Source organism: Brassica napus, chromosome A5 (assembly GCF_020379485.1).
Source record: "Brassica napus cultivar Da-Ae chromosome A5, Da-Ae, whole genome shotgun sequence".
Classification (NCBI taxonomy): Eukaryota; Viridiplantae; Streptophyta; class Magnoliopsida; order Brassicales; family Brassicaceae; genus Brassica; species Brassica napus.
In genome coordinates, this window is record NC_063438.1 from 15,697,996 (window position 1) to 15,723,421 (window position 25,426).

At 38.8% G+C, this 25,426-nt stretch overlaps 1 protein-coding gene across 2 annotated transcripts; it reads right to left on the minus strand.

The window, feature by feature from the left end:
• Nucleotides 1–7,067: 7,067 nt before the first annotated feature.
• On the minus strand, nucleotides 7,068–15,385 carry LOC106345178 (salicylate/benzoate carboxyl methyltransferase-like). 2 transcript variants are annotated; one of them, XM_013784420.3, is made up of 5 exons: nucleotides 13,134–15,385; nucleotides 12,898–13,027; nucleotides 12,275–12,667; nucleotides 11,898–12,155; nucleotides 7,068–11,808 (listed from the first exon to the last, which is right to left on the minus strand). In XM_013784420.3, exons 1-5 carry the CDS (start codon nucleotides 13,169–13,171, stop codon nucleotides 11,449–11,451), a joined length of 1,179 nt encoding a protein of 392 aa, XP_013639874.1. In that variant the 5' UTR covers nucleotides 13,172–15,385; the 3' UTR covers nucleotides 7,068–11,448. The 2 variants fall into 2 exon arrangements, with proteins under 2 accessions (XP_013639874.1, XP_048637122.1); XM_048781165.1 differs by lacking the exon at nucleotides 13,134–15,385 and having other exon boundaries at nucleotides 12,898–13,071.
• Between the last annotated feature and the right edge of the window lie 10,041 nt (nucleotides 15,386–25,426).

The following is a 25,426-nucleotide window of genomic DNA, read 5'->3' on the forward strand; positions in this document are numbered from 1 at the left end:
GTGCATGTTCTTGTTCGATTGTTGCACGGCTGGTCAAGTCAACTTATACTTAGACCAGATCGGGGGTGTCACAAAGGTGGTATCAGAGCATGGTTATACGATGCTTGAATGGAACTTGTTTCAAACGTTTTTCGAGTCAAAATGAGTCGCAAGGATAATTAGGATGTGCTGGCTGGTTCCTTCCTCTTAGGATAGATAGTCATGGGTAGTTACCTTACTGTTATCTTTCATACGAGATGCATCAAGACAAGCTCGACGGAGTGGAGTGTACTTACCAATTTTGATCCTGTCAAGATCGAGATTCCTACAGTCATGATTGAGCTTTCTACCGTCATGATTCGGTTTGTTATCGTCATGTTTTGGTTCAATCCGATCATGCTTCAATCCATTATCATCATGCTCGGGTGAGCTAACGACGTGCTCGGGTTTGCTACCATCATGCTCGGAGTTGGTATCATCATGCTTTCCTGCGGTTCCTACAATTTCTAGTGTGGATATCGATATTCAAAGATATATGAGAAAGAGTTGACACATCACTTACATCTTCGGCCCGTGTTTTGTTGAAGTCAAAGTTGACGTTGTTGGTGATGATCCGGTTCAGAATATCCTACTGCATATGACTTATTCTTTCGGCTGCTCATTTCAATCCAGCTTATGCCCAAACGTACCAGAACCAGAGACGTACAAGCCTGATTGATTCAGCACTTGTTTCAAGCTTAACGTTGGTGGCGGAGATAGTTCAGCAGTAGTACAAGACGATGGACGCACCAGCACCATTCCGTTGCAACAAGACATCTTGAAGTTTGTGAACAAGATAAAGAAGTTGGGACAACACCGACAAGTACTAAACCATTCGATGTAGATTTTGTATAGAGGAAGATTTCGAATGCAACACTAGGACCAGAACAACTAATGTGGCCCATTGTTCACAAGATTGCAAGAAGGATATGGAACCATACATCATCAAGAATGATACAGTAAGTTGGTGATTAAGCGTCAAGCATCATTTGGGAAATGTTAGTCCAAGTTAGGCGGATTTCTTTCAAGAGTTCAAGATGGAGTGTTTTCTACCCAAAACATGGGACCGATATGGAGTTCGCACAGTGAGATGTTTCCGCCAAGATTTCGAAGTCAAGTTAATCTGATTTATCCATTATGGTTTGGAGGATGAGCTAAAGATCATGAAGATGTACTATTGTGACTTAGCCATTAATCTCAGAGTAACCCAAACTATAAAGCTTAAGAGCTATGAGGAGTTGGTGAAGGATCACATGAATTCTATAGAAGCCGGTTTTACTGAAGAAGTTTACCAAGTCATGCAGATTATTTAACTATCAACCTATTCAGAAAGAAGGTCAGTTTCAAGTAATGAATCAAGAAAGTCGATGGAGATAATTTTTGTTGGACGTTTCATCAGATCAAGACCGAGGACCCTGAGTTGTTTTGGTTTTGGCTAGAAAGGAGAGTAAGGTGATGATTGTTCAAGCATATAAAATCCTCGATCGCTTACGTCTTTTGCGCTTCGGTGGTGCCAGTAATGAGTACAGAGGTTATCCTACCATGGCCCATGAAGTTACCCGATCTTTTTACCTATACCTAGGGTACCGCTTGTTAAACTTGTTCGCTTTCCTTACCATTAGTCACTAACTAAGTGTTTGGCTATTTGGGTAGAGCCTACACTTTATAGTTGCCTGGACCGTCGAAACCTCTGAAAAGGTCCAATCACAGGTTTGCTTTATATCCCATTGCGTGTTGTGTGCATTTTAAAAATTTATGAATGATTAAATAAATAAGTGAAGGAGTGATCAAGGTGTTGTATGAGACCTTGCCTATGGACGGAATTTTCCGCCCATATTGTGTTTGATGCGGGAACAACACATAGATGTAGTTCTCGGGTAGTGTCATTGTTTTAGGAAGGATTCACTTTAGTGAATTCAGGTACACTGTTCTTATTCGTGGAAGTACTGGCTGCCATTTAGAGTTATGGTATGCCTTCGTATCCCATCCCCATTCCTTAGTACTTCCATTAGAGCGGTTTGTTTCTATCTAGAGTGAGATTGGCTATCTAGTTATCGATCTCAATTAGGATGTTGTTGAGGAAGGAAGTCTTTGAGAGAAGACCAGTTACCGTTGGCCTGCAGTCGTATTCTACTAAGTGTTGGAGCCTCGCTCATATCAGTCTGGAGAGAATAGATAACCTTCAAGATTGCAAGTAGAAAATCAAGATGGCTTATTCATTCGTATTTGAGGAACTCAGTTGAAGGATGAGAATCTAAGGAATTCATAGAAGGAACTGGGTGAAGAGAATTTCGAAGAATAGTATGAGGACTGTGTCATGTACAAGTTCATAAAGTGGAGATGTGGGAGAAGGAACCCAAATTCAACCTAAAATTAAGCAGATGTGAAGTAAATCCCAAGGAAGATTAAAGAGTGCAAGGAAAAAGGTATAACCATAAGGCATATGGGAATGCTCAAGTTGTTAAGAGATCAGAAGATGTATTAACAAAGAAAGTGTGAAGTCATCATACAAGAGTACTTCGTTGGTAAATCAAGTTTGGTATAGGCGGACTTGTTGATTCCTCAGTTACTAGACAGAAGAAGGAAATCAGAAAGTAATAGAACAAGACTTGGATATGCGAAACTTCAATGAGATTGAGTCGTTCAAAAGTTTTTGAAGAGTATCTCAGATAGATAAGAAGGGTATGGAATACTGTAAGGGAAATCATTCCTGGAATAAGTGTGTGTGTGTGTATTTGAGAGTGGCACCCTTGGTCTGAATCATGTTAGCGTGATTGATCGTGCATGTTCTTGTTTGATTGTTGCACGGTTAATCAAGTTGACATTGACCAGACTGAAGATGTTACCTTCACGTATGGCACATCACCTGACGTTCCATATTTCCATGTTATTGAACTGGAGGAAAGCAGATAGAAAGGTTTCAGAAGTAATGGTATTCAGAGATTCAATGATGTCAAAGGAAGTATGTAGATCGCAGTATATGAAAGTTTTGTGCGATGAAGAATTGGTTATCGTGAAAGTGTTTGCTCAGAAAAGAAAGAATTGTTTTAGAAAAGTTGGGGAAATCCGCAAATCTGTTATTTGGTATGTACCGAGTTGTTAAGAGTCGAAATGGTTATCTGTTGACCGGAACTTCTTTTAGTTATGCTATTGGTGAGCCGATTTTGCGTAATCTTATATCAGAGCCAGTATGATAGAACTGCTGAGACCAGAAAACTTGTAACCCTATTTAGCCTATCCTAAAGGTCCTTTGCGGATAGGTGAGCACCATATCAGAAGATTGGAGAAAAGGAAAAATTTGTAAAAGTTCAAGTATTTGGGGAACCATCAGTTGTTTTGACACGGGCAGATGAGGATAAGTTTAGAGTTGGTTATCTTAAACTTCTTGCAGAGACTCCAGTGTTCAGTAAAAGTCTGTACAGCTATGTTTTGAGAATTCGGGGACGAATTCTTTTAAGGGGGGAAGAATGTAATAACCCTCACGAGCCAGTTAATTTTTGGTCGAGAAAAACTCCGCTCGACCAGTTTGGAGTTTGGAGTTGGTCGATCATATTTAAAAATAAAGTCGACCCGGTGAATTAATTCCTCGACGAGACTGTCTTGTGGTCGAAAGGGCTCTCATTGATAGTTCTGGTAGAGTGTTAATAATGTTGGTCGAATTTTATTTAAGCTATACAAGCTTAGTTGAAAGCAAGACGAGATTCGAAGGATGAGAAATTTTAGTCGAACACTGTCCGAAATTGTCGTTAAGTTTCTTAACTAAATTTCGACCAGTCTAATACCTTCACCAGCTATTCTGCTTGCTTTCTCAGTAAATCAGTCACATGAGCTGCACCTACCTGCTTGCTTGCTTCACTAAAGTCACATGAAAGTCACAAGCTGGTTGCTTGTTTAATAAAAACAAAATAATCTTTCTTCAAAGGAGGGAAAGAACAGCAACTTTCTTTGGTTTAAGTAAACCCTCACCTGAAGCAACTTCTTATGTTATAAAACACCATCTTCTCTCCTCTGGACGTTCATAACCTGCAAGAAAAACGAGAGAAAAATTCAGAGAGAAAGAGAGAAAGAAGAGAGAAAAATTTGTGAGAAAAACTAGTTGGAAAATTCAGAAACAAAATTCAGAGAAGAGAATTGAGCATGGACAAACCTTTCTCACCATCCTGTGACTTTATCCAGTGTGTTCTGGTGTGGTTAAGAGCTGAAGGTTTGGTGTCCAAGAGTTTAGAATCACCCATGTTCTTCAGCTATTGATTTTGATCGGTAAGATGGTTGTGGATCAGTTTCTGTGAGAAGTTTTGTTGGTTTGCCTACACTGGAGATAAATTCTGAATAATCCAACCATGTATTCTTGTGGTGTTGATCAGGTTAATTCGTGGTTAGCTTGAAGAGAGACAACCAGTCAAGTTTAATTAGTTGAGTAAAACCGGTAAGCTTCAGTTTCTTGATTCAGCCATGTTTTGATGAGAACCAATTGCTCTATGTTGGTTAACCTGTCAGGATCAGTTGTCTAAGGTCTTGTTCTCTTCAGTCTTGGTTGGTTTATGATTTAATCAGTCTCATAGAACCAGTAGACGAACTGATAAGAATTATGGGAATTAACCGAACTGATTTGATCTTGTTTAGAACTGAATTGAGCTGAGTATGTTCTGATCTGATCTGAGCCGAGCTGTCTATGGTCTGAAATTGTCTTGAACTGATGTCGTCTGAGTATAACCGAGTTAAGCTGTTGGGAACTGATTAGAACCGGAGTTAGCTGAGCATGAACTAAGCTGATATGAACCGAGTTAAATTGTTAAAGCTTGAACCGAGCTGAACATGGTATCAATCTGTCTTGAACCGAACTGATATGAGAGAACTGAACTGAAATGTTATGAACTGAGTTGAGTTTCTTCTTGAACCAGACTAGTGAACCTTATGTTCCAACTGTTATGTTTTGAATTCAGATGGCAAAGGAGAATATTCGGATCAGCCGGATCCTTGTGATGGTTCTGAACCGAGAGTGATCTAGAAGTGAAGTGTGATTAGCTTGAGCTCGAGTCTAGTATTCCTTAGCCAATCTCATGGATTTAAAGGTGAGTCTAGATAGATGATGAATGAATTATGAATGAGTATGCATGATTGCATCTTGAATATGGTTGATTAATTAAGAATTAATCATGAATTAATTAAGGGATAATCATTGATTAATTAAGGATTAATCATGGATTAATTAAGGAGTAATTATGGTTGATTGATTAAGTATTATCCCTTGATCTATATTTATATATGAAGTATTTATCTAGTTTAAATACTTAAGAATTAATAAGAATAATTCTTTGAGGTTATCCCGAGCCTTAGTACTTGTTCTCAAGTACTAATCTATAAGTATTCTATTAATAAGTGTGAATCATGTGAATTCTTATTGTATACTCACTCTCCCGAAAGTCCCGCATTGCCGTGAATTGGTCATGCGATATGGATCAAGGTCATGAAGACACGATGATGGGGTCGCACCCTGGAGGCCGTGTAACTGCATGCAGCGTTGGATGTTCTATCTTGGAATATCTGATGGAGGTGATGTTTAAGATAGATTCACATGGATGGATTGAGAGGCCTTATAATTATATTAATTATGGAATATAATTCTACTGCATTCAAATGGTGTCGCTTGCTCGGGATACTATTGATATGTGTTAGGTTGTGGGATTAGACTCACTGAGTAAACTAGTTACTCATGACTCATTTGATATGCAGGTAACCAGTAGGTGGGAGACCTTTACTCTAGGACGGGAAGGAACGGCATTAGCCAGCGGTAGTTTTATTATCCTTGCAGTCGTTTTGATATACTTTATGTATAAGGTTTGTTGACCGAAAACCTCGAGGTTAATCTATAAGATTTTGTAAGATTCTTTTAAATGAATAAGTATATAGTGTATAAAGAATGTTTTTAAAGTACGGGTTCCAAATGATATTAGTCCTTGTCCGGACAAACCAACTATTGGGTATTACTCTTAAGGTTGTAAAGCCTCGGGTTGTACCTAATAGGATATGTGTACTTAGGCGGTTGGCCTAAGGTACCTGGATTTATTTCGGGAACTTCGGGTTAGTCGTTTATATACACATTGTGGCTTCTCGGTTTGGTTTCAGTTACGAGTGATCGGCTGTGCATGTTCTTGTTCGATTATTGCACGGCTGATCAAGTCAACTTATAGTTAGACCATATCGGGGGTGTCACAGATGGTCCTATTGGGACGTCAACCGATACACCTTTGCCTACGTTGACCGATAGTCAGTTGAGGACATCGATCGACGGGTTCTAGCCAGGCCTATGCACGAGTATGATATCCCCTATTAAGATACTAAATTGGCGGTTAGCCCTCTCTAGCAGTCCTAATATGATAGATAGATGTCAGGATGGGATAACAAGGGTGCTTGAGTATGCAATCCTATGATCAAGTTCTAGTTAGCAAGGCTAAAACAAGCAGTGAATACAAATCTATCATGAATATCACAACAAGGCAGATCTATAGTTTGGGGCTAATCCCACAAACCTATCTGAACCCTGGATCTAATAATTGAACTACTCAGACATAGCAAACCAATTCATAACAATGAAGAAATGGGAATTCATAGAATAGATGAAAAGAAATGAAACAAGGAGTTCCAATCACAAGTGATCTTCTCTCCAAAACTCTCTCTTCTCTCTCAAAGTAAAACTGTAACAAAAAGCTCTCCTTTGCCGTCAAAACACTTAGGCAGTATATAATCTACTAGGTTAAAAACTCGTCAGGGTATTTTCGTAATTTGGCTTGGCCTTGGGTTTTAAGTCCGCTGGATCCAAAATGTCGCGTGTCTACTGTCTCGACATCGATCGATGGTACTTGTGTACATCGATCGATATTAATCTTCATATGTCGAGGCATCTCTTGGTGTCGATCGACAGCACTGATGCGCATCGATCGATTGTTCTTCCTCTCGTCGACCTCTACATGGTCAGCTCGGGTGAAATGTCCTTTAAGCTCCAAAATGCTCCAAAGTCATAGCTTTACTCTGAAATGCACCTGAACCTGAAAACATACCTAGAAGAGTAGAAAACATAGATATATATATATAGTAAAACACTTATATACCATGGATGAAAACGGGTCAAATCCAAGGTATATCAGACGCAATGGGCATTATAGTGGGCAGCAAACAGATTTATCAGAATTCGAAGAGGAACTGCCATGGGTAAGGATAAAGAGGGTTTTAATGGAGCTTTGCAGTTGAGACTTGTTAGTTGAGAATAGTGGGGTGTGAGGCCGTATATGATTGATGCAAGAGTTGTATGTGTCAAAATGGAAATGGAATATGATAACAATATATTTTTGTTGTTGGGTCGCCAAGGACATGGCAATCAACCTATGTGGTGTACATGTGTGTTGAGCTTAGAGAGGAAGTTGGTTAATGGATCTGATAATAGTTGAATCCATGCAAGACATTAGCTACGACTCGAGCAAATGGATATCCCCTATGAGAATTGTGTGAACAACCATGTTGAATCTCTTATGTTGGACCAAAGTGTGGGAGGCAGAATCTCGAGCCTGAGATGATCCAGGAAACCGCTTAGCAGATATAATTGTTGATGATGAGCTGCTTTATGAAAGGATAGAAGAGGTACATGACCATCAGAGAATTACGTCGACAAGAGTGCTGGTGATATAGAAATGCATATGAGATGAAAGCAATCTAGAGATGAGAACGCTGTTGGAGAATCGATTTGGGATTTAAGAGGACGGTTGATCTCCGTGAGGAATATGGAACCTGGTCTGTTGCATGAACCATTAGATTTCAAAGGACGAGTTGTTTACCCATTGGGGTTCGAGATGTTAGAGTTGGAGTATCGACACACGGAATTCGGGGACGAATTCCATTCAAGTGGGGGAGAATTGTAACGGCCCGGTTCCTGGCCCAACAAGTTTCATAAAGGAATGGACCCTTCTACGGCCCATTTGACAAAAACCTAGGGTTCCCTTCACATTTTCCTATAAAATGAGTTGCAGCCCCTTCTTTTGTCTCATGGAGAAACTGAAGCGAAGCTCTGCAGAGAATTCCCGGAGACCGAAAACCCTAACCGTCGAGCTCTCTCTCCTCTGAGCCGTCTCTCTTCTTCTCTCTCTCTCTCTCCGTGATCTCTCTCCTCTCTCCCTCCTCCTCGCCGGTGCCGTGTGGTGGTGGTCGTGGCGGTTGCAGCCGATTGGTGGCGGTGGTCATATCTCGCAGCTCTCTTGTTTACTTGTTCCAGATCTCATCCCCTTTGTCTCTTGTTTCAGATCCGGATCCAGATCTAGGCTAAGGTGGAGTGTCTTGAACCCATCTTGTTCCCATGTACTGTATACTCCTTTATCTTAGAGTTAGGTTTGATTAGACCTTGTTTGAGAGCTAGGTTGATAGAACATGTTTATTACTAGGTTGATAGATGAATGGATCATGATGCATAAGAACCCTCATACTGTTAAATGGGACTTAATGAACTATCTTTTGTTGTTGTGGTGATGCTTGATTGGTAAATGATACTTGTATGATTGGCTTGTGTACTCCCATATGTTGATTGTGAATGAAAGCTAGGAGGCTAGTAAGAAACGAATGCTAAGATAATAGATGACTATTGATTGTTAATGCTACTATAAGTAGAACTTGAGTGCAATGTGTAATGTGTGTGACACCGATAACGGGTTGCGTCTAGTGAAGGAGTTCAAGTACGAGTCTAAGTGTAAAGGAAAGTGAATGAGAATGAGAATGAGAATGGATAAGTGAAAGTGAATAAGGATGTGAAAGCATAAGTGAGTGTATAAGTGAATAACGTTAAGGTTAAGCATGAGTTAAGGGAATCATATAGAGTCTAGAGGGAGTACGTGGGGTAGTAGTTCTACGCTAGGCACCCATAGGAGTGTTGGAAAAGCTATGAATAGCTAAGAACATGAACTCACTCTTTAAGAATGGAAGAGACAATCAACTTGTGATTGAATCCTCTCAGCAAAATAATCTACACAACCATCTGAATCTAGAGAGATTAAGTGGCTGTGAGATTGATACAATAATTAGAATTAAACTAAGAACAGATTAAAGACTCTAGTTTGAATCTATTCCTTGAGAAGTGACACAACACTTTCAGTTTGTTCACTTAAGGAGAATAGGAATTAGAATCAGTAAGCTAGAGTTTAAGATAAATAAAAGAAGAGTTTAGAGTGAGGTTTTACAAGTATTAGGCTGCCTTAAGAGAAAGAAAGTTAAGACAGCCTCTAAACCATAACTCTAAGATCCTTACATTGTGAGTATTGTTTAGACACAAGTAAGGCAGAGAGAGCCACGAAAATAGACTGAGAGACTTGTATTGATACTGGATAATTATTACGTACAAGTGATGGAGAAGCCTTTAAATAGGCAATACACAAGACTAAACAATTATTAAAACATGGAAACATAAACAAATAATTATGTAGGGAACCAGAACATGCCAAAGGAGATACAGCCAAGGTATGGCACGTCCAGGAAGAGTAGAAAGGGACAGGAGGAGAGGCACAGTCTCCTTAGGTTGATAGTGACAGCCCAGCTCCCTTTCATATGCACCCATGTGACTTTTCTCTTCACAAGGAAACCAGCCTTTCATATTTAAATTCAAACAGGTTTCCTTGACATCTTGGAGGTTTCCAACGTCCCTTATTAAGTCTACACAACTCCATTCTTGCCTTGCAAGGTAAGTTAGGTCAATATGGTAGCTTGTGGATCAAGTCTGAATGGACCAACTTCCATTTCAAGTCAATGCAGCATCTTTTCTTCTACTTGCCTTGAATCCATAATGGCTTGCTTCTTGTTTCATTTGTTGGCTCCTTTCCTTGTTGCACAAGTCATGAATACTTGCAACACACTTCATGACTCTACAGCCTCCTTCTCTTCTTGCACACACGCCTTGATCATCTTTTCATTGTCTTGGCCGTGTGATCACTCTCTTGAGGCTTGTTCATGGCTTGGATAGCTTCTTCTTCTTTAGTTTGGTGTGGAGATGCTTGGCCTTCACTTCCTTTGTTTGGCCTTCACATCTCCTTGTCTTGCTTCACTTTAATAAGGAGCTGTGGTGGAATCCACAAGAATATGGGGTAGTGGTCTAGCGAAAGCTACCCACGGAGAAAAGAGAAGACGAGCCAGCCGCGAGAGGCGGGATATAAAAATGTGCATCGTAGAGTTCTTAGTTCATGGTCGGGCATATGAGTGTTAAAGGTGGCATAAGATTGAGTCGGTCTTGTATGTCGTGTCGGTTAAGTCTATGGTTTGACGTGTGTGGCAATGAGTGAGATCATTATATTGACTGATCGCTAGTTCATGGTCGGGTATCCGGATGTTAAAGGTATAATAGGATTGAGTCTTATGCTTTTGTGGGGCCCAAACCCTTTAAACCCCCTCTAAGAGCATCCACATTGGTTTAGTCTCTCAAACATTGTTTCTCATATATTTATATTAGTATTTCAACAGATATGATTTATTGAATTAAATTTTAATCTCTAAAAAATTAGAGCACTAATAGATGAGAGACAGCTGTGGAGCTCATTTTTTCCCATTCGGTCAAAATCTCCTTACAAATAAGCGTTCTTCAATCCATTCTTCTCTTTCATCATTTAATGTGTTTAATTTTATTTTTTTGTTCAGGTACTCTCTTAAGAGATTATCAATAATGCTGCGCTAAGGACCCTTTTAAATACTCCGATAAAGATGGCCTTAGTTGATTTGGGAGATAATTGATGAGAAATCACCTTATTCCCTTTATTTATGAGGCGTGACATCTTAAATCCAAAACACGCCGAGTTGTTGCAAAATACACTACTCAAACATTAATACCCAATCAGTATAAAATTTTGCATGAATTTTGTGACCTTTTTGAAAACTCATATACTATAGTCATAGGTAGAGAATCAAAGACGATGCAATATGACACTGGTCGTAAAGTAGAACCGAAGACTAGGGAACGAGAATATCAGCCAGCCGGAATATACGAGGACAAGAAAACTTAGCGTAACAGTTAGGAATATATTAAACCTTGTCATGAAGAATGATACTAGTTATTTTCTGTGGGAAAGAGAAGAACTATATAATGCTGGCTAGCAGTATTGTTTACGCATGTAATGTTTTCAATAAAACCATAATTGTTCCTTCTCACATAGTAACATGGAGTGATGGAACTATCTAAGTAAATACACTTTGCCATGGAATAAATTTATAAATTAAATAAGGGTACGATATCATAATTTTAATCATTAAAAATATAAAATATTTATATACTGAAAATATAAAAATCTGAAGTGGTATATAAATGGTTTGTGTCAAGTAGTTTTTTTAATTGGAGGCATAGCAAATAATGAGCATTAAACAAGTTATTCCTTGATGTATTTTTTTTTAATTCCTTGATGTATAGTAAGATTATTTCCGAACCAATGAAACCACTAGAGTGACAGACGTTTTGTTCATGCAGCTAGCATGTTGAGAAACATGGTGTGCATATTTTGCAAACAATGTATCGATACTAATGGCATCTCCAAAGTGAGCTACGAGCATCGTTTCAATCGCTGCTCTAACGCAATTAGCCTCTTTTTCCCCTGGTTTAGCTCTACATAATTGCAAGCTACTTTCTTCCTTACTATGGCCAAGATCAAATGCATGTGTCTCTAAGTCGTTTATTTGGAATGACCCCTCATTTCTAATAATTTCGTTTACTTCTTCTTCGGTGGGATCATAAAATGGCATGTTGAATGAATTCACGGTTGATGCACTCACAAGTCCCTATACAAGGATCACGATGAAGCGAATCATTAAAGCCAATCAACCATGCGTGAACATATAAAATGAATATCTTATTATATTTTACGTACCTCGATGACTAGGTCGCGGAGAGAATCGGATAACAATGTCAAATGATGACAACAGTCCCTGTACAACGGATCATCTATAGTGTTTCTGCCGAATAATGTGATAACCATGCGTCCATTAGATACCATCTCTTCAGACCGCATTCTTAAAAATGTCGTAAAATCTTTTTGGAATTGATTCAAGTAAGCCTTGTATTCACTTAGAGGACTTGAACTTGTTATGTACACACCCATCTTGTTCTTCTCCAGTCCTTCCGGAACCTTATAAGACCCAAATTTTCATTATTATAAGCTTTGCACTTATAAAGAATTGTAAATGTCTTTTTTAAACACTTTTGAATGTCTATAAGTAGAAAGCTATAATTAAATACTTATGATACCTTAGAGGGGTAATTAACACTGTAATTTGAATGAATGAAATGGAGACTCTTGCTAGGAAAGAGCCTTGAGTAAAAGGAACCAGGTACTCCAGAGACAAAGCATGGTGTATTGCTTGTGAGCTTTTCGTTGAAGAAACTTATGAATTTGAACGTCGTGTTGAAATCATTACCAGGGAGATCGTTCAGACAACAATCTATCTCTGGCGGGTTTTGGTTCCGTTCTTGACATAACGCATTAATTGTGTTGACGATCTCAGACATCGCCAAAAATGTGTTTTGTCCAGAAGAACAGCCCAAATCTGATATTTTAATGCATTTGGGAAAGTCCAAGTTTGTCATCATTTCTTTGGTGTTTTTAACCAATATGGGCTTGCTCATTGATAAAACTCTTCTCTGCAGAAAACAACGAGAGCTACAAATATTACTTAACAGATTGTTTCTTTTTTTCCCTTGCTTGCGCTCGACATTTACGTTTATACTTTGTAAATATTTTATTTTACATGCATATCTTATGAAGTCTAACTAGTTGGAGTATAGTCAGAATATATGATAAATATTAGTTTGTGTATGCTTTTATGTCTTACAAAAAAAGGAAAAAAAAAATACATAGAAGATGAAAGAACCTGAAGAAGAGAGTTAGTGGCGTAACTATTGTGTCCATCACCTCCCCTCATACTTAAGATACTCACACCAGTGTTATTACTTCTCTCTTCATCAAGGTTGTTCATTTCATTTTCACTCTTCCCATCAGACCTGCATCGATCGCATGTATAGAAAAATACATAAGATAAATACATACATCTAAGTCAAATTAGCATACACAATCATGTGATGTGAAGGATGAATTGGTGAGAAGAACCTTGACGAAGAAATCGAACGGATGAATCTTGAATTCATTTTGCGCACTATTCAAGAAAATAATTAAAATTGAGAACTATAACAAGATGTTATGTTTTGTTTGAGGGAGGCTTACCCCTCATTCACGGTATTTATAGAGGTGGCACATGTATTCCACACCGAGGTTTTCCAACCAAACACATCTGCACCTTGAATCCGTTTCTTGGTCAAAACTTTCAGTTTATTTTTTCTTAATCATGCTGAATAGTAGGGACCATCAGTTACCTGCCATGCCGTTTTTTGTTGCTACTTGTTGCCTTTTTATATATTTTTGTAACGGTCACATTTAAGATATTATTATAGTTATAATGTTTTAGTTGATTAGGGAAAACTAAGAAGTCACCTTATTCACTTTATTTATGAGGTGTGACACCTTAAACGTGAAACACGCCGAGTTGTTGCAAAATACACTACTCCAACAACATTAAATACCCAATCGGTAAAAAGTTGTTTTTTTTTGGTCAAAACCCAATCGGTATAAAGTTTTGTTGTGAATTTTGTGACCTTTTTGAAAGCTCAAATACTACAGTCATAGACTCTAAAGAATAAAAATATTCAAAAAAATAAAAATGCACGAAACGTTAAAAATCAACCCACTAACGAAAACATGACATAAAGCATTCGAATTTATATATAAACCTTACATTATTTCAGTATAAGTAGATGAACAAATTCCAATCAAATAAGTCTGTTACATTTTAAATAATTTTTTTTAACAACACATTTTAAATAAATTGTTATTAGTGTGAATGAAAAAAAAACATCAAAATAAATTTAAACATTATATATAAATGCAACATAACAAAATGATATTAAAAATGAAATAATATAACTAAAAATAACAAAAGTATGAAACTCGAGCGTGGGCAAAAACCCTGTTTTGGACACTTTAAAAGGACTGCACGCCGTCGTCACCCAGCTTGCTCTCGTCTCCACTCTTGACCTCTCTCTCTCGTTTCCACCGTTGAAGGTGTAAAGTCTGGTTCAATCAAACTCCGGGTTAGTCTGAATAGTGTTAAACCGAGATTGGAGGTTTAGCGAAGTGATCAGAACGATGACGTTTTGATAAGTGGGAAGCACGTGTACAAGAGGTCGTTACACTTTAAAAGAGGACGTTGAGAAGTTTGTTACGATCATCGGAAAAACAGAAAAGATCAGAGAGAGCTTTGGCGATCAGATCAGAGAGAGAGAGAGAGCTTGAGCCGTCATGTTGAAGAAGCTTGGGAAGCATCACACCACAGAGTATAGGAGGTAGATCGATTACGTGTTGTAAGTCGATCACATACTCTGTTCTCAGCTCGATTGAGATCTCCGGATCACGTATCTTGTTCATACGTTGTAGATCGCCATTGTTGATTGTTTGAAGCTCTCTGAAGCGTAGTAAAACGCGCCGAGGGACGTTCTTTCCCTCCCCTGTGAGTAGATCAGCGAACACAGGGTTAACAAAATCGTGTCATCTTGTTCTTGCTTTAACTGGCAATTAAACCTGAATCGATAGTATTCTAGGTCAAACTGGTTAAGATCTTGAGCTCAAATCGGTTTAAAACTCTACAGAAGGTAATTTCATAAGTTAGAAACAGTATATTCTTTCAAAAAAATGTTTTTCAATCTACTTTTAGAATAATAAAATGTATTTTTTGGCCCACTCTTGGTTGTCCCCATCTATAAATAATCTTTTTTTTCCATGATAGTAGCAACTTTGGTGATTTATAACAGTATCAATGTTGGTTTCTCTCTACGGAAAGATTTTCTCGCGAAGTTTTTGGATTCGTTTAATGTGCTGATTCCATAATGTCTCTGGGTTTGTTTAAATGTCTTTGGGTTTGTTTTAACTTTTATTGTATCTGGGTTTGTTTATATGGAACTCAGGCACAATCGATTACAGTGTGTTTGTGATGCAGCGCATCTATTAGCCGTTGAAGACTTACAAGCTGTTCGTCTTACTTGCGCGCCAAGCAAAGGATATTGTAGTTGTTTTGGTTTTCTTTTATTTCAGAGATAATTACAAGTTATTTTCCAGTTATGATTAGGAGTTATCTATTTAGGTTGTATATATATTCTCCTTAAGACCTTTGTAGTTCTCACGTTGAATTTAATACATTGCTTTTGCAAATCGAGCTATCTTACCTTCAAGAGGAGAACTCTTAACCTATTGTTTTCGTCGACTGTTTCGTCGAGAACGAGATCCGAGCTTGAATTTGAATTCTTCTGGAGAGTTAGAGTTTGAATTCGTTAATAAAGCTTCCGCCTCTCTATCAGTTGGTATCAGACACAGTACATTCTGGGAATCAACTTCTCCTTGCAACAATGCCGCCAAAGAAACAAAACGACTCTCCGAACAACCGTGACGTTACAGATTGGACGGAACTTCGTCAAACGCTTACGGCTATGCAAGAGAACATTCAGACTACCATTCAGGCGTCTATGATGGAGATGGGAGACATGCTAGCACAGAGATTCGCTGCTCAACTTCCTCCTATCAACGAGGACGACGACGCAGAGAATGAGGATGTTAGGGTTAATCCGTTTGCAAGGATAGGACCGTTTGGTGATCAACGACGCCATAATCAACGACCTGCTGAGGTCATCGATCGAGGACGTCTCCAAGATCAGCGCTGGGAAGCGGGTTTCAAGGTAGAGATCCCGGAGTTCTATGGCGGAGTTCGTGGTGACACACACCTGGATTGGATGGTGGCAATTGAGGAAATTCTGGATTTCAAACAGGTTCTTGAGGAGCGCAGAGTACCATTGGTTGCGATGCGATTTCGTGGTCATGCGGCTTCGTGGTGGAAGCAGTTGAAAGTCACGCACAACAGGACAGGTCGAACTCCAATACACACTTGGGAGAAGCTTAAGAAGCACCTGCGTGCCACTTTCCTACCACACAACTACTATCGTCTTACTTACAACAAGCTTCAAAACTTGAAACAAGGATCACGATCTGTGGAAGAGTATGCTGAGGAATTCTCTCTGTTATTAACAAGAATAGAGATATATGACAGTGAAGATCAACTTGTGTCGCGATTCATTGGAAGACTTCAGTTGCGGAGGCTCACTGCCGTGCTGTCTCCTTTGAACAGCAATCACATTCTTCATCCTCCAATTTGTCTTTCTCCAGCGTCAAAACTTCGGACGTCAGAGTCTACTTCGTCTGTGCCATCAATGCATGCTAAGGACTCTGACACAGGCACGACGGCGACACGACCGCAGCCGACACAAGATATCAATAATTGAGACTCTCAAATCGCATACCTGCGATAAAGTGTTTCTCTTGCGGGGAGCAGGGTCACCGACAAGCGGCTTGCCCGCATAACACTCGGCGTGGTATGATCGCAGATGACAAAACCGGCGAGGATGAGGCTGTCTATGATTCTTATGAAGATGAAGACATCGTCGAAGATACGACAACGCCGGATCAGGCAGGCACTGTCAAGTTGCTCGTGGTTCGTGATAACCTTGGATTTGACCCACTTTTATCCATGGTATATAAGTATTTTACTATATATATATATATATATATCTATGTTTTCTACTCTTCTAGGTATGTTTTCAGGTTCAGGTGCATTTCAGAGTAAAGCTATGACTTTGGAGCATTTTGAAGCTTAAAGGACATTTCACCCGAGCTGACCACTTAGAGGTCGACGAGAGGAAGAACAATCGATCGATGCGCATCAGTGCTGACGATCGATATCAGGAAAATGCCTCGACAGATGAAGATTAATATCGATCAATGTACACAAGTACCATCGATCCATGTCGAGACACCAGACGCGAAATTTTGGATTCAGCAGACTTAAAAACCAAGGCCAAGCCAAATTACCAAAATGCCCTGATGAGTTTTTAACCTAGTAGAATATATATTGCCTAAGTGTTTTGACGGCAAAGAGAACAGAGCTTTTTCTAGACCTAGTTTTGTTACAAGTTTCATTTGGGAGAGAAGATCACTTGTGATTGGAACTCCTTGTTTCTATTTCTTTTCATCTATACTATGAGTTTCTATTCCTCTGTTGTTATGAATTGCTTTGCTATGTCTGAGTAGTTCAACTGTTAGATCCAGGGTTCAGATAGGTTTGTGGGATTAGCCCCAAACTATGGATCTGCCTTGTTGTGATATTCATGATAGATTTGTATTCATTGCTTGTTTTAGCCTTGCTAACTAGAACTTGATCATAGGATTGCATACTCAAGCACTCTTGTTATCCCATCCTGACATCTATCTATCATATTAGGATTGCTAGAGAGGGCTAACCGCCAATTTAACATCTTAGTAGGGAATTTCATACTCGCGCATAGGCCTGGCTAGAACCCGTCGATCGATGTCCTTAACTGACAATCGATCGACGTTGGCAAATGTGTATCGGTCGACGTCTTAATAGACCATCGAACGACACTCTCTCGTTGTCTGCATACTAACCGTTGAGACACGAAATCAAGTCTGTTAACCAGTGGTACATGCGACAGCTGATCACTGAGTTAAGCGAATGAGCTCTAATATATCATGCATGCAACAGTTAGGCATCTATAGGTATTATAATCTCCAACACCTGAATAGTGGCCCTGCATCTAATATCATTTCCAACCAACGATGAGGCCACAAGAAGATGGATGACAAATGGACAAGAAATGATGAGGCCACAAGAAGTTTCATTGCATCTTGGTCCAGAATGTGCAGAGATGACGTGGATGCTTGCTTTCCAACAAGCAGCTGTTTCTCCACCCAATAGCCAATCACTACCACAGTCAAGCTAAATGACTATAACCAAGCGCTGAGTGGGAGGCAACACACTATTAGGTATTTTATTTAGGTTTTATTAGCTAGCATTTAATTCCTTTTGTTTTATTTCTTTCAGATTTAGGAGACCCAAGTAGGAGGATCTGAATATCGACCGACGACGAGACGTCGACATCGTTCGACATAGACAACCACACGACGATCGATGTAACACTTTCACATCGATCGATATCTAATCCGGTCAGATGTATCTTTCTTACTTGTTACATTTCGTACATCATAAACTATTCATCATAACTTCGGCTGAGTTACACTGGGACAGTGTAATTTAAGTCTGGAGGGAGATTTACTGATATAATTTATTTTATTCTTATGTAAAAAGGAATTTTAAATAAATTATGCTTAGCTATTGAAAATAGGGACTATAATCTTATATTGATTTAAACATGAATATCTAACCAATCTTTAGAACCATTTTAGATTTACTGATTGCAGATAGCACTAAAGATGCTAAAGCGGATCAACCAATCAACTACACACTTGCTTTGAACCGTATGAAGTAACCAAAGCTGATTTCCAACACTAAACCTGACATAACCGCTTGTCTTGGGGCTTGGTATACATGGGATCGGATTCTTCAGACAAGTCTGGAAGGTAACGCCTGGTTTAGATTATGTATCACATTTTCTCTCTCTAAATTTCGACCCTAGATTAGTTAGTGAGTGTCAAAAAAAAATAATAATAATAATAATAAAATAATATAAAATAAGATCTATTGTTTAATTATGATGAGTCTGAACAGGACTTGGTGGCTAAAACCATTAAGGCTTGATTCATAAAGACTCAAATAAAAGAGTTCGAAACGAGACTTGGAGGCGGTAATCTTCAAGGCTCGCTTTCGTAAAGAACTCTTGGATATAGATCAAAAAGAAGTGAACAGAACTTGGTGGCAACCACCATTAAGTTTTGATTCATGGAAGCCTGTCCAATCTTGGTCACTGATCCTGCAATGGAAGCAGACTTTGACTCAAGAGAGAAATTTAGAGAGAGAGAAACTAGGAACTAACTTTTACCTGCAGCTCCAGATACCTGTCTGAAATCCTTGCATCCTGTGATCGATACTCCCAAAGTAAAGCATTCACTTTATATTTATGCTAAGAAATGAAATCAGTAGAGGGGATGTCAGACGTGAATTGATGAGTTGTGTAATGTTAGAAATGGTTGCTAAGCTAGGATATTCCATAGTGTGCTTTTGTGATTAGGACTTTTTAATTGTGGTTGCAAAATTGTTGAGGAAAGATTTCTATGCTTTAAAATTTTAAGTCCCCAATATTTTCAAACCTCTTTCAGAGAGACTGCCTGTATGGTTTGCTTGAGGACAAGCAAAAGGGTAAGTCTAAGGGAGTTGATATACCTTGGATTTGACCCACTTTTATCCATGGTATATAAGTATTTTACTACATATATATCTATGTTTTCTACTCTTCTAGGTATGTTTTTAGGTTCAGGTGCATTTCGGAGTAAAGCTATGACTTTGGAGCATTTTGGAGCTTAAAGGACATTTCACCCGAGCTGACCACTTAGAGGTCGACGAGAGGAAGAACAATCGATCGATGTGCATCAGTGCTGACGATCGATATCAGGAAAATGCCTCGACAGATGAAGATTAATATCGATCGATGTACACAAGTACCATCGATCCATGTCGAGACACCAGACGCGACATTTTGGATTCAGCAGACTTAAAAACCAAAGCCAAGCCAAATTACCAAAATGCCCTGATGAGTTTTTAACCTAGTAGAATATATATTGCCTAAGTGTTTTGACGACAAAGAGAACAGAGCTTTTTCTAGACCTAGTTTTGTTACAAGTTTCATTTGGGAGAGAAGATCACTTGTGATTGGAACTCCTTGTTTCTATTTCTTTTCATCTATACTATGAGTTTCTATTCCTCTATTGTTATGAATTGCTTTGCTATGTCTGAGTAGTTCAACTGTTAGATCCAGGGTTCAGATAGGTTTGTGGGATTAGCCCCAAACTATAGATCTGCCTTGTTGTGATATTCATGATAGATTTGTATTCATTGCTTGTTTTAGCCTTGCTAACTAGAACTTGATCATAGGATTGCATACTCAAGCACCCTTGTTATCCCATCCTGACATCTATCTATCATATTAGGTTTGCTAGAGAGGGCTAACCGCCAATTTAGCATCTTAGTATGGAATTTCATACTCGCGCATAGGCCTGGCGAGAACCCGTCGATCGATGTCCTCAACTGACAATCGATCGACGTTGGCAAAGGTTTATCGGTCGACGTCTTAATAGACCATCGATCGACACTCTCTCGTTGTCTGCATACTAACAGTTGAGACACGAGATCTAGTCTTTTAACCAGTGGTACATGCGACAGCTGATCACTGAGTTAAGCGAATGAGCTCTAATATATCATGCATGCAACAGTTAGGCATCTATAGGTATTATAATCTCCAACACCTGAATAGTGGCCCTGCATCTAATATCATTTCCAACCAAGTTACATTTATTATTTACTCGCTTGTTACTATTGCTATTTCATTTAAACATTTACAACCTTTAGAATTAATAAACACTAGATTTAATTGTTCCCTAGCTCCTTGTGGATTCGATCCCTAAGTACTACATCTGAACCTCTTTTGATGAGAGTAACACTCCTTAGGGTAATTTGAGTGGTATCAGTTCGACACTTGTGCGGCTCCTCGTCGACAAGATAACATGTGGCTTCGCACAAACATATTCAAGTCAACCTGCATCATCAAAGACCATCTTTGCACGTTCGTCATTGATTCTGGAATCTGTCGCAATGTAATCTCTGAGGAGGCAGTCGCCAAGCTTGGCCTCACACGAGAACCTCATCCTGCGCCTTATACATTGGGTTGGCTTGACGAGAGAGTCAACATACGCATCACACATCATGCTCTGGTGGCTTTCTCGATTGGAGAATTCTTCAAAGATCGCACATATTGTGACATCGCGCCGATGGATATCAGCCACTTGTTGTTGGGACGACCGTGGGAGTTTGACAGAAAAATCATTCACGATGGTGCGCTGAACACTTACACCTTTTACTGGGAAGCTCACAAAATCGTGTTACTACCTTCTCGAGAGGATGCTCTTCCCGCTCCACCTTCACCACCGCGTCAACTCCAGCATCAAACTTCAACAACACGCAACACAACATTGCTCTGTTCGTACTCTGTTTTTCTTGCAGAGCTAAAGCAGGAAGGTGTCGCATTTGCGCTATTACCGGCTTCTTCTCAACGAACACTCACCACCACGACGAGCCCTACACTGGCACCGGTTCTGGCAGAGTTTACAGACGTGTTTCCTGCCGATCTCCCAACGGGTCTACCTCCGTTACGAGATATACAGCATCAGATCGACCTTGTCCCAAACGCCTCTCTTCCCAATCGACCCCATTACAGAATGAGCCCGACTGAGCATGAGGAATTGCGACGGCAGGTTGAAGATCTGTTAGGCAAAGGATACGTGCGTGAGAGTCTCAGCCCATGTGCGGTACCAGCTCTACTCATTCCTAAAAAGGATGGAACTTGGCGCATGTGTGTGGACAGTCGCGCCATCAACTAAATCACAGTACGTTATCGTTTCCCTATTCCACGCTTAGACGACCTGCTCGATCAGATTGGCTCCGCTGTCATCTTCTCCAAAATCGACCTCGAAAGTGGATATCACCAGATCAGTATCAGACCTGGCGATGAATGGAAAACAGCATTCAAGACCAGAGAGGGATTATTCTTGTTCACGTTAGATGTTCTTTATTTTTTTTGTTTATTACAGGTTATTATTATGTCAAGGCGAGACATCTCTCATGTTGTGGAATGTTATGGAACTGATATTAGTTCCAATAATGATTTGGAGATGGATATCACCTTACCTGGTTATCAAGTAACTGGGAATATCATTTACGAGAACGATTCATCGTCCTGTAGAAGGTATAGATGTGTTATTAGGCCAGATGAGAGAGGATGAAGAAATATATGATTTTTTCGCCCATCTACCTGTACATGCCATGACAAACCGATCTTCCCTTCATCATTGCATTGCGGAGTACCCGCCGACGGAAAAAAGAAGAATCATACCCCACCAGTTTGATGCTTTAGATTGGAATTGGAATGATACCGCAACTGTTCTCTCCAATTACGTGAATGATACTCACTTCAACAACTTTATCCCTTTCATTGTTGAAGGCAATGAAGCTTTTGGCACAATACAACTTCTGAGAGAGGATAATAGGTGGGTCAATGAAGATTGGCGTGAAAATCCACCTGTAGCGCTTGTTTTCACAAAATGTTGTATTTGCTTAGACGATATCACTGACACTCCGGTCAATGATCTTCTTGGGTTGCAATGCTGTCAACATGTCTTCCATGGAACATGCATTCTTAACTGGGTCTAGAAAAACTATGCTTAACCTTCTTGTCCCGTATGTTCCCGTATGATTTATGTATTATGGTTTGTTGGAATTTGTATTTGGTTATTTATGTTTTATCTGTCAAAGATGGTTAGTGGTTTGTGTGCTGTGTTGTGATGTAGCTTGTTTGGTTATGTACTCTTAGTTAAGTCGTCTAATAATAAATAATAATAGTTTTCATGTTTCTGCAAACATTGAGATCGCTAGCTAGCTAGCTGCTGCTGCATCTAATTCTCCTATTTGAGGTAATCTTAAATCTTCTTTCGATTCTGAATCTCTTTCTTGAATTATGATGATTGATTAACTTTCTTCTTAAAAAAATCATCTTCGCGCTTGCTGCAATTTCTTACGGTTCGATATTTATGGAGAAATGACCTACCTACCTTTCTTGTTCACGCTAGATGTTCTTCAAATTATTCGTTTGGAATGTTTCATTGAAAACGACCTTGTTTGTTTTATTTTTTTTTAAAGTTCATAGGAAAAATAGATTTGTTTTTTTGTGTAAAATATATTAAAACACATACTTACTCATTTTTCTTCATTTTCTTTGTTTATTACATGTTATTATGGCAAATGAGAGAGGATGAAGAAATGTATGATTTTTTCGCCCATCTACCTGTACATGCCATGACAAACCGAGCTTCCCTTCGTCATTTCATTGCGGAGTACCCGCCGACGGAAAACAGAAGAATCATACTCCACCAGTTTGATGCTTTAGATTGGAATTGGAATGATACCGCAACTGTTCTCTCCAATTACGTGGATGATACTCACTTCAACAACTTTATTTTGTTGAAGGCAATGAAGCTTTTGGCACAATAAAACTTCTGAGAAAGAATAATAGGTGGGTCAATGAAGATTGGCGTGAAAATCCACCTGTAGCGCTTGTTTTCACAGAATGTTGTATTTGCTTAGACGATATCACTGACACTCCGGTCAATGATCTTCTTGGGTTGCAATGCTATCAACATGTCTTCCATGGAACATACATTCTTAACTGGGTCTAGAAAAAATATGCTTAACCTTCTTGTCCCGTCTGTTCCCGTATGATTTATGTATTATGGTTTGTTGGAATTTGTATTTGGTTATTTATGTTTTATCTGTCAAAGATGGTTAGTGGTTTGTGTGTTGTGTTGTGATGTAGCTTGTTTGGTTATGTACTCTTAGTTAATTCGTCTAATAGTAAATAATAATAGTTTTCATGTTTCTGCAAACATTCAGATCGCTAGCTAGCTAGCTGCTGCATCTAATTCTCCGATTTGAGGTAATCTTAAACCTTCTTTCGATTCTGAATCTCTTTCTTGAATTATGATGATTGCTTAACTTTCTTCTTAACAAGATCATCTTCGCGCTTGCTGATATTTCTTACGGTTCGATATTTATGGAGAAATGACCTACCTACCTTTCTTGTTCACGTTAGATGTTCTTCAAATTATTCGTTTGGAATGTTTGATTGAAAACCACCTTGTTTGTTTTATTTTTTTTTAAAGTTCGTAGGAAAAATAGATTTGTTGTTTTGTGTAAAATATATTAAAACACATACTTACTCATTTTTCTTCATTTTCTTTGTTTATTACATTTTATTATGGCAAGGCGAGACATCTCTCATGTTGTGGAATGTTATGGAACTTATGTTAGTTCCAATAATGATTTGGAGATGGATATCACTTTACATGGTTATCAAGTAATGGGAATATCATTTACGAGAACGATTCATCATCCTATATAAGGTATAGATGTGTTATTAGGCCAGATGAGAGAGGATGAAGAAATGTATGATTTTTTCGCCCATCTACCTGTACATACCATGATAAACCGAGCTTCCCTTCGTCATTGCATTGCGGAGTACCCGCCGACGGAAAACAGAAGAATCATACCCCACCAGTTTGATGCTTTAGATTGGAATTGGAATGATACCGCAACTGTTCTCTCCAATTACGTGGATGATACTCACTTCAACAACTTTATCCCTTTCATTGTTGAAGGCAATGAAGCTTTTGGCACAATACAACTTCTGAGAGAGGATAATAGGTGAGTCAATGAAGATTGGTGTGAAAATCCACCTGTAGTGCTTGTTTTCACAGAATGTTGTATTTGCTTAGACAATATCACTGACACTCCGGTCAATGATCTTCTTGGGTTGCAATGATGCCAACATGTCTTCCATGGAACATCCATTCTTAACTGGGTCTAGAAAAACTATGCTTAACCTTCTTGTCCCGTGTGTTCCCATATGATTTATGTATTATGGTTTGTTGGAATTTGTATTTGGTTATTTATGTTTTATCTGTCAAAGATGGTTAGTGGTTTGTGTGCTGTGTTATGATGTAGCTTATTTGGTTATGTACTCTTAGTTAAGTCGTCTAATAATAAATAATAATAGTTTTCATGTTTCTGCAAACATTCAGATCGCTAGCTAGCTGCTGCATCTAATTCTCCGATTTGAGGTAATCTTAAACCTTCTTTCGATTCTGAATCTCTTTCTTGAATTATGATGATTGCTTAACTTTCTTCTTAACAAGATCATCTTCGCGCTTTCTGCAATTTCTTACGGTTCGATATTTATGGAGAAATGACCTACCTACCTTTCTTGTTCACGTTAGATGTTCTTCAAATTATTCGTTTGGAATGTTTCATTGAAAACGACCTTGTTTGTTTTATTTTTTTTTTAAGTTCATAGGAAAAATAGATTTGTTGTTTTGTGTAAAATATATTAAAACACATACTTACTCATTTTTCTTCATTTCCTTTGTTTATTACAGGTTATTATGTCAAGGCGAGACATCTCTCATGTTGTGGAATGTTATGGAACTGATATTAGTTCCAATAATGATTTGGAGATGGATATCACCTTACCAGGTTATCAAGTAACTGGGAATATCATTTACGAGAACGATTCATCGTCCTATAGATGGCATAGATGTGTTCTTAGGCTAGATGAGAGAGGATGAAGAAATGTATGATTTTTTCGCCTATCTACCTGTACATGCCATGAAAAACCGAGCTTCCCTTCGTCATTGCATTGCGGAGTACCCGCCGACGGAAAACAGAAGAA